At 37.0% G+C, this 15,427-nt stretch overlaps 6 protein-coding genes across 7 annotated transcripts; 2 read left to right on the top strand and 4 right to left on the bottom strand.

Moving 5' to 3' along the window:
• Positions 1–7: 7 nt before the first annotated feature.
• On the bottom strand, positions 8–1,445 carry LOC17883775 (transcription factor MYB20). The gene is made up of 3 exons (XM_006289071.1): positions 1,313–1,445; positions 1,090–1,219; positions 8–545 (listed from the first exon to the last, which is right to left on the bottom strand). The coding sequence occupies exons 1-3, from the start codon at positions 1,443–1,445 to the stop codon at positions 8–10; spliced, it is 801 nt and encodes a 266-aa protein (XP_006289133.1).
• A 2,979-nt stretch (positions 1,446–4,424) lies between these two features.
• LOC17883191 lies at positions 4,425–4,930 on the top strand (the record flags this gene model as incomplete). The annotated part of the gene is made up of 1 exon (XM_006288941.2): positions 4,425–4,930. A coding segment is annotated over one exon (315 nt), but the record flags the coding sequence as incomplete, so codon positions are not given.
• A 687-nt stretch (positions 4,931–5,617) lies between these two features.
• On the top strand, positions 5,618–6,837 carry LOC17884382 (30S ribosomal protein S13, chloroplastic). The gene is made up of 3 exons (XM_006288728.2): positions 5,618–5,832; positions 6,036–6,260; positions 6,507–6,837. The coding sequence occupies exons 1-3, from the start codon at positions 5,716–5,718 to the stop codon at positions 6,672–6,674; spliced, it is 510 nt and encodes a 169-aa protein (XP_006288790.1). The 5' UTR covers positions 5,618–5,715; the 3' UTR covers positions 6,675–6,837.
• A 171-nt stretch (positions 6,838–7,008) lies between these two features.
• LOC17884359 (probable carboxylesterase 16) lies at positions 7,009–9,283 on the bottom strand. The gene is made up of 2 exons (XM_006287683.2): positions 8,180–9,283; positions 7,009–7,759 (listed from the first exon to the last, which is right to left on the bottom strand). Exons 1-2 carry the CDS (start codon positions 8,977–8,979, stop codon positions 7,219–7,221), a joined length of 1,341 nt encoding a protein of 446 aa, XP_006287745.1. The 5' UTR covers positions 8,980–9,283; the 3' UTR covers positions 7,009–7,218.
• A 1,496-nt stretch (positions 9,284–10,779) lies between these two features.
• Positions 10,780–11,836, bottom strand: LOC17884028 (prohibitin-5, mitochondrial). Its single transcript, XM_023781953.1, is given in 2 exon segments — positions 10,780–11,420; positions 11,543–11,836. Coding segments are annotated over 2 exon segments (825 nt in total). The 3' UTR covers positions 10,780–10,889.
• A 1,315-nt stretch (positions 11,837–13,151) lies between these two features.
• On the bottom strand, positions 13,152–15,373 carry LOC17884292 (TLC domain-containing protein At5g14285). Of its 2 annotated transcripts, none has more exons than XM_006288448.2 (2): positions 13,699–15,373; positions 13,152–13,553 (listed from the first exon to the last, which is right to left on the bottom strand). In XM_006288448.2, the coding sequence occupies exon 1, from the start codon at positions 15,241–15,243 to the stop codon at positions 14,479–14,481; it is 765 nt and encodes a 254-aa protein (XP_006288510.1). In that variant the 5' UTR covers positions 15,244–15,373; the 3' UTR covers positions 13,152–13,553; positions 13,699–14,478. The 2 variants fall into 2 exon arrangements, with proteins under 2 accessions (XP_006288510.1, XP_023636006.1); XM_023780238.1 differs by having other exon boundaries at positions 13,152–13,550.
• Between the last annotated feature and the right edge of the window lie 54 nt (positions 15,374–15,427).

Genomic DNA, 15,427 nt, shown 5'->3' with positions numbered 1-15,427 from the left:
ACATTTTTCATAAAAAGAAAAGATTATCATGATCAAGATTGGCGGCGAAGAGGTCCCATGGTACAAAAGGATCCGTCATATCCAAGTCCCATTGCTCTAAAGAGATAGAATCTTCTGCAAGATATGACGAAGATTCATTTCTTGAAATATTACTATACAGCGAAGAGATAGACGAATTGGATGATATCTCGTTGCCTTGCGTTTCGAACAGAGATTCCAAGTCTACTTCTTCTGCACGTAGATTTTTCCAGTTTTTCTCCACAAGTTCCTCATTGTTATCGGTTAATGCTTTTGCTGTTTCTTTGATGACATCATCTTTTGGAGTTTGGTCCTTCATCTCCTCTCCTTCGTTATTGATGCTAGAACACATTTTTGGTTTTGTATCCTGATGATTAGGATCGGTTTGATGAGTGATATTATTCATTGGTTTGTGCGTAGCTGGATCCAACCCAAGATGTTTCATCTTCTTCTTGATCTTCGTATTCCAATGGTTCTTTATCTCGTTATCCGTTCGACCAGAGAAATGAGATGCAATTTTAGACCACCTACGACGTCCAAGGAATCCAGAAAACATGCAAATAGCATAAATAAAACAGCTAGCATATAACATGATGATTATATCAGCAACATTTTATATTACAAGCGATCATCAACTAAACAAAAAAAAAAAAAAGTTTACGACATGAAGGATATATTATTTACGACACAGAAAGTTAAAATCCCACATATGAATTTTTTTTTTCTTTTTTCTCAGAGATAAATAATCATCAAAAATAACACACCGTAGACAGTATATATACTCGTCAAAGTCTCTCTTTTTTTCTTGGTAAAGAGGTTTTAAACCACTTCCATGCACAAGTATATACGTAAACTCAGTTCTTTTCATGAAGCATCCTCACAATCATTTATGTTTTAGTTTAAATACGGTTTATAACTAGTATAAAATAAATAATTCAGTTTGACGGAAGTTGAATTTAATCCAAGCATGGACGTGTTACATTCGAGAGAGATTTCATTTTGAAAAATTCTAAGTTTTACGCCGGCTAATGAATATACATGAAAAAAAAAGTTACTCATATATTATCGTACCGGTTGCCAAGTTGAGAGTGAAGTTCCATAATTCGATCTTCTTCAGCATCTGTAAAACCACCTCTCTTGAGATCAGGTCTCAAATAATTGATCCATCTCAATCTACAGCTCTTCCCACATCTCAACAAACCTTCATGTGTACATATGTACGTATAACGTTAGACTTGCCAAGAAAAAAGAAAATAAAACCTAACTTTGCATGCATGTATAAACAAAGAAGTACCTGCGAGTTTGGGGACAATTCTCCAGCAGTGGATGCCATTGTTAAGAATGAAGTTCATAAGTCTATGATCTTCTTCTATAGTCCATGGACCTCTCTTTAATCCAATTTTTTCACAGCAAGGTTTTCTCCCCATATGAAATTTTTGAAAAGCAAGCTAATATACATATGACATCGACCAAGTATTCTACATATAGAGCTAATGCTAACTTAATAGGCAAACGGAGAGAGCTTGAGTTAGCAAAAATGTAAAGAGAAGAGAACGTTGGATCAAGTAATGGGGCATTACTTATAAATAAATAAGAGGGTGTGAGTTGGGAAGAGCAAAGATTCTCTGCTTTTGACAGGTCACTTACAGGCTAAAAGACAAATGAGTCCAAATTGTAAAGCTAAACACACTAATAAGTGAAGCAGCGATTAATAATGATTGCAGAGACATTTAAAGAAATATTTAGCGAGAAGTGTGTGAGGTTTTTTTGTTTACAATAATATGAACTTGTCGACAAACTTCTTTTGAGCTTATGATTCATTAATAATTATCAAAGCTTGCACTAGAGGCTTAAAGCCATTCTTCATTTACATAATATAGATCATTACATAATTATTGTCATACGTGGTGGCCGATGAATAATTAATTATTTATAAGTAACCGTGGTATCAAGCTAATTTTTCTAAATATGCGTACGTACATCATTTTAAAGATTCAAACACTCATTTTTATGTTTTAACATAACAAAATAAATTACACTGTAAGTATATAAAAGTCTCTAAACTCTTGTAATATGACGATGATCCACAAGGACCACGGACAAAATACAAACTAACAAAAGTTAATTGTCATATTAAGAGTTTAGGGAGTATTATGATTATAAAATGTTACTTTAATTGGTAACTACTGAAGGATTTGATTAATGGTTTTTATATATATATAAAGTTAGTTTGGTTTTAAAATAAAACGATTTGAGATTTGTTTGGATCTATCGGTCCCCTCTTCAAAGCCTTATTGTGCTTATTCCGTCATCAAAGGCATCTTCTCTTTTTCATTATTCATTCTAATTTGTAAATATTATTTTCGAATTGCTAAAATATGTTTGTATTTGATGGGAGTCGAGTTATTTTACGTCATAATTTATTTAGTTTTTGCACTGCACCGTCATGATCAGACAACTTGCTTAATTAAGAAAGTCAGATTTTTATTCATCTAGTCAGACTTAATATTTTAATAATTCTTCATTAGATAAACAAACCTCATCATCTAGTCCGTTGAATGTCAAAAGAACTGAACTAGCCTTATGATACCGTTAACGAGGATGAGTGCAAATCCAATATGAAAAAATATTAAATAACACGAAACCCCTCCACACTGGTCGGAACAATTTTTTACAACTGTATATGTTTTGTAAAATAAGAAAATATCACTTTAATAATATAGATTTCAGGGTTTACTCATAGTATCGGATTAAGTTAATGAAGGTATAAGAGAAACAATTTGCACTAAACTACTCGAAATGTGGAGAGGTTTCGCATTCATGAATGAAGGAATATTCTTCATGTACTCGAAGGTATATGCATATATCCAAATAGGGATCAAATATGTTTATTGTTTTTCTAATTTTAGATCAATTCTGAAATATTTCATTAGGCTATATGTCTTAGTCTCTTATAATCTTTAATTACATACATAAACTTAGAAATTTGTTGATTAAACAAAATTATATATCCAAATTGTATTAGTTTTTGCTTATTGAATATATTTAATCTTTCATGTCTAAACTTTAATTACCTACCTAAATATAGAAATATATATGTTAATAAATCAAATTATATACCCCAAATGTATTACTTTTTTCTTATTGAATATTTCATGCCTCTCTTTAATTCCCCCCCCCCCCCAAAATAAATAAATAAATAAAAGAAGGTCATGCGATCATAATGTTAGTTATGTGAGTATTATTGCATTAATGTACTACATAGTTAAGTAGGTAAACAAGCTAATTATTAGACGTTAACATAAATTAGAGACTTGATTTATCATCGACGACGTATCTATAATTCTTATACATTATCGATGGTATTTTGTGTTTCTTACTGCCTTAGTCAACAAAAACTACTCCTAAGTCCTAATCAACTATATATCTAAGTATCTAACTTGTGTGGCACATCTCAAGAAAAATATTTGCAGCTAACCAAGTATTCGATTTTACGTTGGTTCACTGAATTGAACTAAGTTTTGGAAACATGTAATCTAGAGTATTCATATAATATACAATGTATATGAGAAGGACCTTTACAAAAAAAAAAAAAAAAAAAAAAAAACAATAATACATGTTGGGATAAAGACTAAATAGTACATATACAAGGGATCAAAATCAAATGACATCAAATTTAGGCCAAACGAAAATTATAATCTTACGCTTTCAGCCTATATTAGGTCCAGCTTAATTGGGCCTAAAACTTAAACAGTACAAATGGAGTATGGATTACATAATGTTGAATATCTTTAGTTACGTAATCTTTCTTAGCAAATATTTCCACTGTTTTCTCAAACTTTGCTGTATTTGTTTTCTAGAATTTTGTTTAAAGGAACAGAGAAATATAGTTACTATAATAAATTTACTCAACTCCTTTGCATTCAAGTTTTTCAAGACTGATTACAAATATTCTTTTCGGATATTTGATCTTAAACTTGTTGGTATAGTTGAAATGCTCTATGGACACCATAGCCACGAAAACTATACTAAACTAATGCTAAAGATTCTATTATTCTGTGCCACAACTAGAGCCAAAACGTGACCGGCCTCATGACATACACCAATATTTTGGTTACTGTAATCATCCGGGTCAATCGTGGTTAAGTCAAGAAACATCCCTCTTGTGTGACGGAAGAAGTAACAGCTGTTCCAGAACGGCAAAACATATAAATGGATGTCCACTAACATATTCATCATCATTATCCTTCTGTCCTTTTTCCATTTTTTAAAAAACCTTAGTGAACAACATGTAATTAAATGACTACGACTTTATAAGGGCCATCTCAACATCAAGACTCATTCTCATGCGTTGACTTTTAAACAACTAAACATTTTTTTATAGGACCTCTCTCGCTCTATAAATTCGACCCCCTTTGTTGATATATAGATCCTACAAAACAAACATCAAAGAAAGAAACCAAAAAAGGAAGAAGAAGGGGAAGAAGAATATTCAAATGGCACCAAGAAGTTCTTTGATCCGCTTCGCCTTCGTCTGCATTGTGTTGGCCGTGATGGTCATGACCGCAGAGTCACACAACGGACATGTCCATGGTCCTGCTAAGGCTCCAGCTAAGGCTCCAATGCCACCCATGGCTCCGGCTCCAAGTGCTGCCACTTTCTCGGCCTACCCTCAACTCATGGCCACCGCATTGGTCGGTGCTTTGTCTTTCCTCTTCTGAGATGCGTTTCAATTCATCTTCGGATTGTGTTTCTCTCTTGAGTTTATTTATTTCTCTCGTGTCGTCCTTCTTTCTCTTTTGTTTCTGCAAAGATTGTGATGTTATGTTCCAATATCATAATAAAACATTTATCTTTAAAATGTTTTAATTCTGTTTTCCCCCTTTGAACGAATTAAACCCTTCTAACCAAAGGCTTTATAGTGGCTCGTTCATTTACAGGATAAAAAATAAAACTTCCGAAAAGGTCGAATACTCGAATCTATATTGTAGTAACTTGCACCCAAAACCATGTGTACAACTCTAATGAATTCATCTATGCAAAATGAAGGAAAAAACAAACTACTCTATATATAAAGAAAACAACAAAACTATGCAAGATGAATATATATATACAAGGCATACAACTTAAAATACATTAAAAGTTATAACAACGTACAATAACGAAGTCAACGACCATCTCAATAATTAACAAAGGCTCATTCTCGTCCGTTGACTTTGCATCTATGCACTTGCACCATTTTTATACAATCTCTCTATCAATTCATGCATGACTCTCAATCGTCAGACCTTACATACGAAGAAGAAGAGAAGAAGAAGAAAAAAAAACTCAATAATGGTCTCTCAGTTGGCTCTGTCCTCTCATGGACCCAAGGCTCATTGCAGCCTTTCGTCGTCTGATTAAATGTGATATTTTAGGAAAAAAAAATATCTATAAATCAGTTTTCTAATAGATCCGAATAAAATAATTATAGTGTGTGTGAATCCAGGCCTTGCGATACAATAACGGGCCTGTCTGAACAAAATCATAAAAGCCCAATAAGTATTTGCTTTTCCAATTCTTTTGTAAACAGAGACGCGTTTGGATTCGACGTTTGCCTTATCCGTTCGGCTCATCATCTCCTTCATCTTCTTCGTCACCTCTGAATTAGTTTCCATAATCTTAAATTTGGGATTTCTGTAGGAAGGGAACAGAACAATGGCGCAGATGGTTGCGATGCCCGTAGCGCACTCGCTCTCACTCATTTGTAGTTGGACCAAATCCAATCCTCTCTCTCGCAACACTCTTGCCCTCCCAGCTTCTAACTCTCCCAATGTAATTGAAATTATTTTTTATTTTTTATTATATTTTTTCTATTGTCATGTATGGGTAGTTCAATTCAATCTAGTTCGTGATTTTTTGGGTGTAGGGGTTAGTAGAAATCTTGTGTGTGTGTTACATTTCTGAACCTAATAAGACTCCATTAGTTTGGGAAATTGTCACAGGTCTAAAGGTTTGGTTTTTGTGTTCAAATGCAGAAGCAGAGTCTAAGCATCAGATGTGCTCGTGTTGGTGGTGTGGAGATTCCGAGTAATAAGAGAATTGAGTACTCTCTTCAGTACATTCATGGGATTGGTCGAACTAGGGCTCGTCAGATTCTTGTTGACCTTCAGATGGAGAACAAGATTACCAAAGACATGGCTGAGGAGGAACTCATCATTCTTCGTGATGAAGTCTCCAAGTATATGATCGAGGGTGATCTGGTATTATACACTTTCCCTTTACATTCACTTTCTCAAGGACAGAGTAATGTACATGCTATCTTAAGTGCATTCTCAGCTAGCTCACTTGCAGAATGGGTATCTTTATGACTTCTTGAGATTGGACTAAGACCTTAGACTTGCTGTTAAATTGCTTTAGTTTGGTTTCATGTGGTTTTGGTGATTCTGATATGTGTTCCTCTTTAGGCTTTAGAGAATGGATTGTGATTTGTGTTGTGGGTGTTGCAGAGGAGGTTCAATGCTCTTGCAATCAAGAGGTTGAAGGAGATCCAATGTTACCGTGGGGTGAGGCACATCCAAGGATTGCCATGTCGTGGACAGAGAACCAAGAACAATTGCAGGACTCTTAAAGGCAAGAAAATTGCCATTGCAGGGAAGAAGAAAGTTTCTAAGTAATCATCTTCATGATTTCCATCTTGTCCTGTAATACCTCTTTTTAGTTTGTCTAGTCTCTCTGTTTAAAATGTGATTTGTAATCCCCAAAACTTGGTTCGAATTGAGCCCTTTCCAGATTATTTTCTGCCTTTCAGTCATTCATATGCCATATTTTCATCATTCATTATGGAGTTACAAAAAAGTTGAAGATTTCAGCATTCATGAATTCAATGGATATAGACAAGCGATGGAGATAATAATATGAAGTATGAACTATGAAGGTGTATACGAATCTTTCAATTTCTAACGATACTCATCTGCTCCACAAGCTGCTGATGTCAAACCAAGAACGAACTTGAGTCAAACCGAGAACAATCTTGAAAATTTGGTCGAACCAAGATGGTTTATTCAGAATACGTACATATGAATACATAATTAACCCCAAAAAAATTAATTTGATAACTTTGCAAAAAGACTCGATCCTGGATTGTCTCTAACCCTACAAGAAAATCTTGCTATCACACAAAAAAAGAAGGTAGAAAATGAATAATAACAGGATAAAATTTTAGTAAGAGAACTCATGGCCGCGGATCGAAATGTATTTCTTGACCCAAATGGCAATATCTTCTGCGCAGGCCTGTGCCTGAGGAGTCTTGAGAAGCATATCAAGTGTTGCAAACTCATGAACTGCATCTTTGTATTCTAAAACTGGAGAATCTACGTTTACCTTTCTAAGCTCTTCCGAATAAGCAATGGCTCTGTCTCTCATCCAGTCATGCTCAGCTACTACTGTAAGTGTTGGAGGCATTAGCTTCAGAGGTGGTCCACTACGGTTATGAGCAAGTGGGTTTGCTGCCGGGTGGTCAAAGTCAAACTCTTTCTCTGGTAAGAAGAGTTTCCAGGCGAGAACAGAGACAGGCTTATCGTAGAAGTAAGAATTTGCCAGCTTTATTTCGGACTGTGTTGGGTTGTTTCCAATGAAGAAGGGGTACATTAAGACCTGGGCAACAACTTTCACTGGTTCTAGAAGTTTCCCCGCTTCCACTGCTTTCCGAGCTACATAGTCTGCTATGTTTCCACCACAGCTCACCCCCAGAAGAACACATCTGTTTTAAAGTCATAGGAGCAACAATTTGAGAAACAGAATTTGATGTGAGATTGCAAGCAATGGAAAATAAGCTATCTAAGTGCATCTAATTAGTTTTTGATAGAAGCCTGACTTTGTAACTAGTTATTCCTAGATCAACGTGAGACAATATCTGCAAACCAGTATCAACGTCGCTGTAGCAATCTGAATCAAAGCGTGTTCTAGCTTCAGTAAACCTAAAGCTAAGTTATAAATATTTTCTAAACTCTTCAGAGCAATCCACACTACGGTCATTTATATCGAACTCTAGGTATCTCTAGCTCATACTTAAACTTATTAAGTTCATACATTGTCTATCTTTAAGCATCACAGCTAATACAGCTGGTAAAATCAAAAGATACACAGCAAGCAACAAGTAGGCAAGGTTACAAATACAAACCTGGAAGGATCGGCATGAGCTGCAAGCCAAGGCTCAACCATGGAAGCTCCAAAAGCATCCACTATCTGTCCTTGAACATTCAGCTTCTTCACCTCAACACCATTGACACGTCGATTACCCAAAGACTTGCAACAATCAGCTAGATTAGCCTGTTTCCCGAGCCAATTTAGTACTTTGACTCCATCCTCAAACGCCGCAGGATACCGATTCTCAGGCGCAAGTCTATAACCAACGGCCAATACAATCACATCACATACTTTGGCGATTCGCCGGCAAAAGAAGTCATTAGCCGCCGAATCAGAACTTCCACTAACCCAACCACCACCATGAAACTGCAGCATCACTGGAAGTTTCCTAGAACTCCTCTTAGCAGAAGGCGCATATCCTCCATACGATTCTAGATTCTCGTTGTTGCAACCGTAGCTGTTCCTTCGCGACTCATTCCTCTCCTCCGGTGCCGGAGAGTTGTGATTAGGGCCGTAGCTGTGTCTCCGATCAGATCTGGGTTGGCTGTGATAATTATCCTTGTGGCGTAACGAATCGGGTTCAGGTGAAAGAGCAGATTCGGGAAGAAAGATCCTTACGGTGAGTGACGTCATTGGATCAATGTGTATATCTTTGGTCGCAACACCGTCGGTGAAAGACGGATTCGCGGCGGCGACGGATTCATCGGATCGGGTGGAAACACCGAACGAATCAGATAAGCCATCAGAAGCAGAGATTGAAATAAGATTTTGAAGACGATGTTTCAAAAGTAACTTAAAGAAGACGCTATAGAGCTTCACAGCTACGCCTGGCATTTCCCTATAGAAAAGACCAGATTTTTATGAAAACTTTCAAAGTAAGAGAGAGATCACATCAATGGAGGTTCGCTAGGGTTTGTTTCCAAACTTGGAAATGACCCCCCGATTCTGAAGATTTGCTGAACAATTTACGGAGATCTCACAATCGAAATTGGATGCAAAGAGTCAAAATTGATCAAAGCCCAGTTTCGGATTCTATACAATTTAGAGAGAAGAACAAAATGATGACGAAGAAGAAGAAGAAGAAAGGAGAGGATTGTGGAGAAAGTGTCATTGGCCTTATTACTATTCGGTGTTTGCTCTTTGAGAGAGAGAGAGAGAGAGAGATGAGAACAATTATCCTCTGAAACGCGGTTACCGTAACTCCAAAGTTTTGTCTTTGCTTTTTTTCAGATTTGTAAATATTTCTAGAAACGTACAAGTGCTGAAAGTTTTTTTTTTTTTTTTTTTTTGCCTTTGCGTAGATGTATTTTTTGTTATTCAGTTACTTTATAAATTGGAACTACTGCATGAGAATGAGATTCCAAAACTATTAATCATAGAGATTGCCACCTCATTGTGTTTTATTTAATCATAGACGTGTGGCAAAATGACAGCACCAAATTTTAATTTCTTTTAGTTACAAAATCCATGATTAATTGATCAAACTCATATTTGGTTATTTATGATAATGTTCGTTATTTTGTCAAAAAAAAAGAAAAACATTCATTTAGTTTTAGTTATGGGAAATATTAACAAGGAATTAATGGTAGAATAATTGTTTGACCGTTCTACCTTGAATGATAATGTTTCAAAGAATAATGTTCAATGTTCAAAGAAAATATTAAAAACGTTTCCTCAAACGACGATACAAATGAGAAACAAAAACCTTGAAATTTTCAAAAAAATTTGGTCGCTCATGGTGAACTTGACCATCAGTTAAAAAATAGAAGACTCTACAGAGAAATGTATAAGACGCTGGTCGAATTTTTAGAATATTAAACAGTTACTAATGGCCGTATTTAAATATTAACAAAAAGGCTGACGCTAATTTGCAATATTTGAATCGGTCGATTAGGCCCTTTGATATCAACTCTTTGACAATAGATAAAAGAAAGTTTCTTTCGACGTGACACTTGTGAGTTGTAAGAGAAGATAACGTGTAATATACTGATATGAATACGTCAGGGCATAAAGAACGTAGATGACTTTGATTAACGAGCGTACGAGAAATTGTATCCCTGATCAAAGCGAGAGCTGCTGGAAACTCAGATATCTGCGCACTTGGCGGTAGTAAAGGAAGTATGTGCCACTGTTCCTAAGTCTCAAGAATCGGGAGTTTAGTCTAGTATTAGATCAACCTTTGAACTTGGACTTCTTGTCTCTAGCTTTTGAACATTGTTGCTTGCAGCCTTGCAGGGAAGTGTTTATTTTTTAGGCGGTGTGGAAAGAATACTAGACTAAACTCCCGATTCTTGAGACTTAAGGCTCCTCAGGAACAACATATATAGTATCCTTTTCCAGTAGAGTTGAGTTAATTAGACTGTTTTATGTTTTTTCTTTTGATGGCAGTCTTGTTGATTATACATTTTTATATTATAAAACTAAACTCAAGTAACTGATTCAGTGGCCAAAGCAAATCTTTATATGGTTACACATATAGCGGACTTAAAATTGGAGAAAGCAATGAACTCCAAATATTACTTTTAAAAAACTGAGTAAAACGGAATATATATTTTAGTATATTAAATTTAATCTTGATTAAATTATTTTAAAACATAAAATACAAAATCAATAAACATCCAGAAACACACAAATCCAAACCTACAATTTGTTTTGTTTGATCAACAAATCCAAACCTATAATAATCAAACACCCTGATTTTGCAATTAATTCAAGTAGCCAAGTCAACCAAAAAGTAGTCAAGGTCATGGACTCGGACCGTTCATTGCAAACAACATATTCCCACCAGTCGGCAAATAGACAACATTGGGGGACGTAGAGAGAGTGACCGCAATCTCTCTAGCCGCCTCGATCCTTCTAAGCTCGATCAACCCCATCCCAGCATCTGCAGTCGCTTTCGATATAACCCGAGCCGACTCGCTCTCTCCCTCGGCTCTAATCACAGCCGCTCGTCTCTCCTGATCAGCCTTGGCCACTAAGAACTTGGACCACTCAGCTTCCTGCTGCGCCACCTGCTTCCGCTCTACCGCACGCGAGAACTCTTTACCGTAGGAGAGATCTGTGATGGACACGTCATCGAGGACAATGTTGAATTCCCTTGCTCGCTTGATCAGCGTTTCGCGTATAAGAGCCGAGACCTGTGGACGTTCTGTTAAGAGCTCTTCCGCGTTGAACTGAGCCACCACAGCTTTCAACACCTCGTTTCCGATCGCTGGTAGGACCTTGTCGCTGTAGTTGAGGCCTAAGTTTTGGTATATGTACGGGAGGCGTGAAACCTAACACGAATACACGGAAAAAAAAAAGTTAAAATATCGACTTATGCCTTTTGTATGTTATTCTAAATATATCCCAAAATAGTATTGATGTACTTTCTTAAAAGATATTTGCGGGAACTTACATCAGGGCCGAACATAACACGAAGTGTGAGGTTGACCATCTGAAGATCCTTAGTTCCAGTGTCGGACTCGATTAGGTAAGGCGTGGTCCGAATGTCGAAAATATAAGGCTTCTGCACCCACGGAATCTTACGATGTGTCCCTTATCCGATAGGTTCTTCGAGAACTCCGTTGAATCGGTCGAAAAGAACAGCTCTCTGCCTGCCGTCAACTGTGAACATAGTCGATCTTACCGCCATAATGGCAGCTCCTAGACCCAGAGCCACCTTTCTGTTTCTGATATTGTTCCACGGCATGATTGGCTCTTATTAAGTTTCTCCTGTACGGATTCTAGGTTTTGTATGTATTTTCTTAGGGTTGTGTTTTTTTTTTACAGGTGACAAGTAGTTAGAGAATGCAGGAGATGAGCTTTTTATTGGGTGAGGCATAAGTTAAAGTGGTGTTTCTATTGCGTGAGGCATAAGTTACCCTACCGGTTCGGGTTGACGTGGTTAGACCAACATTATCAGCAAGATCTTAGATGATCTTAGCTGATTCTTAAGCTAATTTATGATTTAATTAAATGCCAAATATACTTCTTTTACTAAGATAGGATCTTGCATAAGATCTAAATTGAGTGGTAAGAAGCGCCACGTGTCATGATTTTATTGGGTAGTTTTTTTTTAAACCAATTTTATTGGATATTATAATATAAGATATAATGCAAACAAAAAACAATTTCTTTATTTTTCTTTCATCCGTTCTCTCTCTCATTATAATAAATATATAATGAAAAAACAATATATCTTATGTATGATTTCAAAGTTTAAATTTGCAATAATTATAAAATTTTCTAAAATTACAAATTATAAATTTATTTAATTTTATAAAATTTATTTTTTCTAAGATACCCAACTTAAGATCTTACCAATAAACACATCTCAAAACCAAAAAAAAATTATAACTCTTAAACTTTACTTTTTCAAAATTAATAATAAATTAATGCTAAGATCAAAATTTAACATCCTACCTATAATGTTGCTCTTATGTTGTTGTTGCGGTAATGTGGTTCATTCCCTGCCACGTGTTTTCTTATCACTTACTGGGCTTTTATATATTTAATTTAAGGCCCGTTGGAGCCCAGACATTCTCCCTTAGTTTGTTTTAGTTCCCGCGATGAAGTATTGAAGTGGCCATCTCGATCCTGCCCGATATGCCGATAAACGTAAACCCAAAATCTTCCGAGTGGAGAGAGAATGAATAAGTGAGATCGAGCAGGTAACATTGATGGGTTTCGATTTATCTTTGCCGGTTTTATCAAGTACTTTTTTCGAATCTTGATACTTTCCTATGAAATGTACTCTCCGTCTCCGATGACTCTGTCTATTGTTACAATTGCTATGGTTTCGTAGGTGGTGTAATGTGGATTACATTTCCTTGCGATTTTAGGTGGTCTGCTTGTGAACATTGTATGATTTCCTGGTTTGAGTCTATGGTGTAAGAACGTTTGATTTGTCCTATGATATCAACCTTATTCTATTTTTGGGGGTTCAATTTCTGGATCAAAAGATGTAGTGCGAGTTTTGTGCCAAAGAAAATGTGCTAGCGCACCTGGTAAATCGAAGAAAGGTGGGAAGGAAAGCCGAGCCGTGCCGACATGTATCAAAGTCGGAAGCTAACAATCCTCTTCAATACATGAAAAGTTCACAATCCAAATCCAATGATCATACTAGGCGAAGATATGGACATCTATGTTTTGTACTCCCCTGACTAACTTGTGATGATGCCAAGTAACTGAGAATATATGACTTGCTATTACTGGTTCCAGGGGATTTGGTGTTGGTCTTGTCATGTTTGAAGGGTGGGTGGTTTGACAGGTTGCATGAGCTGGGTTAAGCTCATCATTGTGTTACAGCAACTTCTTGTTGAAATCAGTGTCTGCATGGTCACAGGAGGACAATACCCGAAGGAGATCTGTGAACCGTACTTCTCATAAAAGCCGAGCTTCTCTGCGTTGTTTGTGCGTCATATCTTCTGCAAACATAAAGAAAGATGCTAAGAGATTCACTTACTATATTACAAACAGTTACCCCATGATTGCTTGTGTAGCTTCGGAAATGGATAAGAATGATACAAAGAAAGCTGGGAGTGAGAAGTAAACCTGTGAAGGAAGTTTTACCTATATAAGTGCATTGCCGGAGATGGCTTTTGCTGACGCAAAGCAAAGCCATAATATGGTTTTGGGAAGGAGTACATGTAGCTTATGTGGTTGTAGCTTGCTTCTACTTCCTCTTTCCGCTCATAGGGTTACACAAAACATGCTCATCGCACAGAAAAACCACAAGTGACTTATTATTGTGGCTGACATGCTACTAGTTATATAGCTCTTTTGAAGCTACCAGGTATACCATAACTTTTAACCCCGGAGTCATTTCGAACAGGATCTAGTGGATGAAACACAAATCACATATACTCCTAATATGACCTATCTGGGTTGATACGATCCAATGCAAGTGTTTGACATTACTGAAACTGTAATAACAAGGAAATGGCACTTCAATCCTAGAAAAGTATTAAGCATTGTTCTACACCATTCTTCTGTCAATAAGTCGAACCAAGAGTTTCCGTGAAACGGTCGGTAGCAGCTATATCATCAAGTCAAAGGCAACCAGAGTTGTTTACAAAATACACAAAGTTCGTAAACAAACAGAGTTATCAAACAAAAACATACAGTTGAAGTCAATGGGTAGCAACTCTTAGAAAAACTTGCGAACAAATACAGAGGTGAGTTAACAGTGCATTTGCAGACATGTTATCTAGAAGCAAATCTATTATTGGAGAACATAACATAGCTTAGAGAAATATTCTAAAAGGTGAAAATAAAAATGGTATATAATATATTATATAGTACATGAGAAGGAAGCCTCAAACATCAATGATGTTTGAGAGAAGTAAGAAACTATCTAATTTTCTTGTCTTGTCGTAGTTGACTAGCCTTCCTTTGTCTAAACAAATCTATCCAGAGGTTCCAAATCCAAAGTATACTAACAGTAATGGCAGTTCCAACAACAAGTGCCCAAGAAATCCACAACCAATTAGGAATCACACCATGAGCACCGCCTCGGGCGTAAAAGGCAACCATTTTCCCGAAAAACAAAGGTCCCAACACACCCCTAACGATACTGTAGAAGGCGTAAAACGGAGGGGACAAGAGATCGTACACTTTTACGGCTAGTCGTGATTCCGGATCATCCTTCCTTGCTCCGGCGAGCGTCCACGCGTTCTGACACGCGCTTGTGACTTCGGCTAGAATCAGGAGGCCTAGGATGGCGCAAGCTCCGTGGAAGACGAGGAACCGGCATGTGAGGAAGACGAACAGAGTGGCCAAGTGATGGCCGATGAAGAGTACGTCGCTAGGGTTGAAGACGATGTAGTGGACGAGATCGGTGAGGAAGTAAGCGACGCTGAAATCGAGGACGGTGTTTTGAGCGGCGGTGTTGGCGGATGAGAATGAGCGTGACGAGGATGAGAAGACGGCGCGTGTGGCGAGGAAAACCGCCGGAGTTCCGTGAAAGATTGAGATCAGGCAGCTGGAGGCTTCGGGACGGATTTGTGGTTTCCAATTGCGGAAGACGATCAAGTAAGCGATTAGGTAGATGGTTAAGAACATGGAGAAGAAGAGTGGGAGGTCTGGAATGGAGATTTCTCCGATATCGATCGACATTTGAGATCGGAATCTCAACCCTAGCCACAATGGAAGAAGAAGAAGAAGAAGACTCTACACGGAAGAAACTTATGATGATGATGATGCCTCCCTCGTCGAGCTAAGCTACAATCGATACATTTACAGACACATGTATTATCAAAATATCTATTTAAATTTTATATCATATTATATTGACCAAAAC

This window comes from Capsella rubella, unplaced genomic scaffold (genome assembly GCF_000375325.1).
Source record: "Capsella rubella cultivar Monte Gargano unplaced genomic scaffold, Caprub1_0 scaffold_6, whole genome shotgun sequence".
Lineage (NCBI taxonomy): Eukaryota > Viridiplantae > Streptophyta > Magnoliopsida > Brassicales > Brassicaceae > Capsella > Capsella rubella.
Note: the sequence above shows the minus strand (reverse complement) of the source record. Positions and strands in the feature narration are given on the sequence as shown.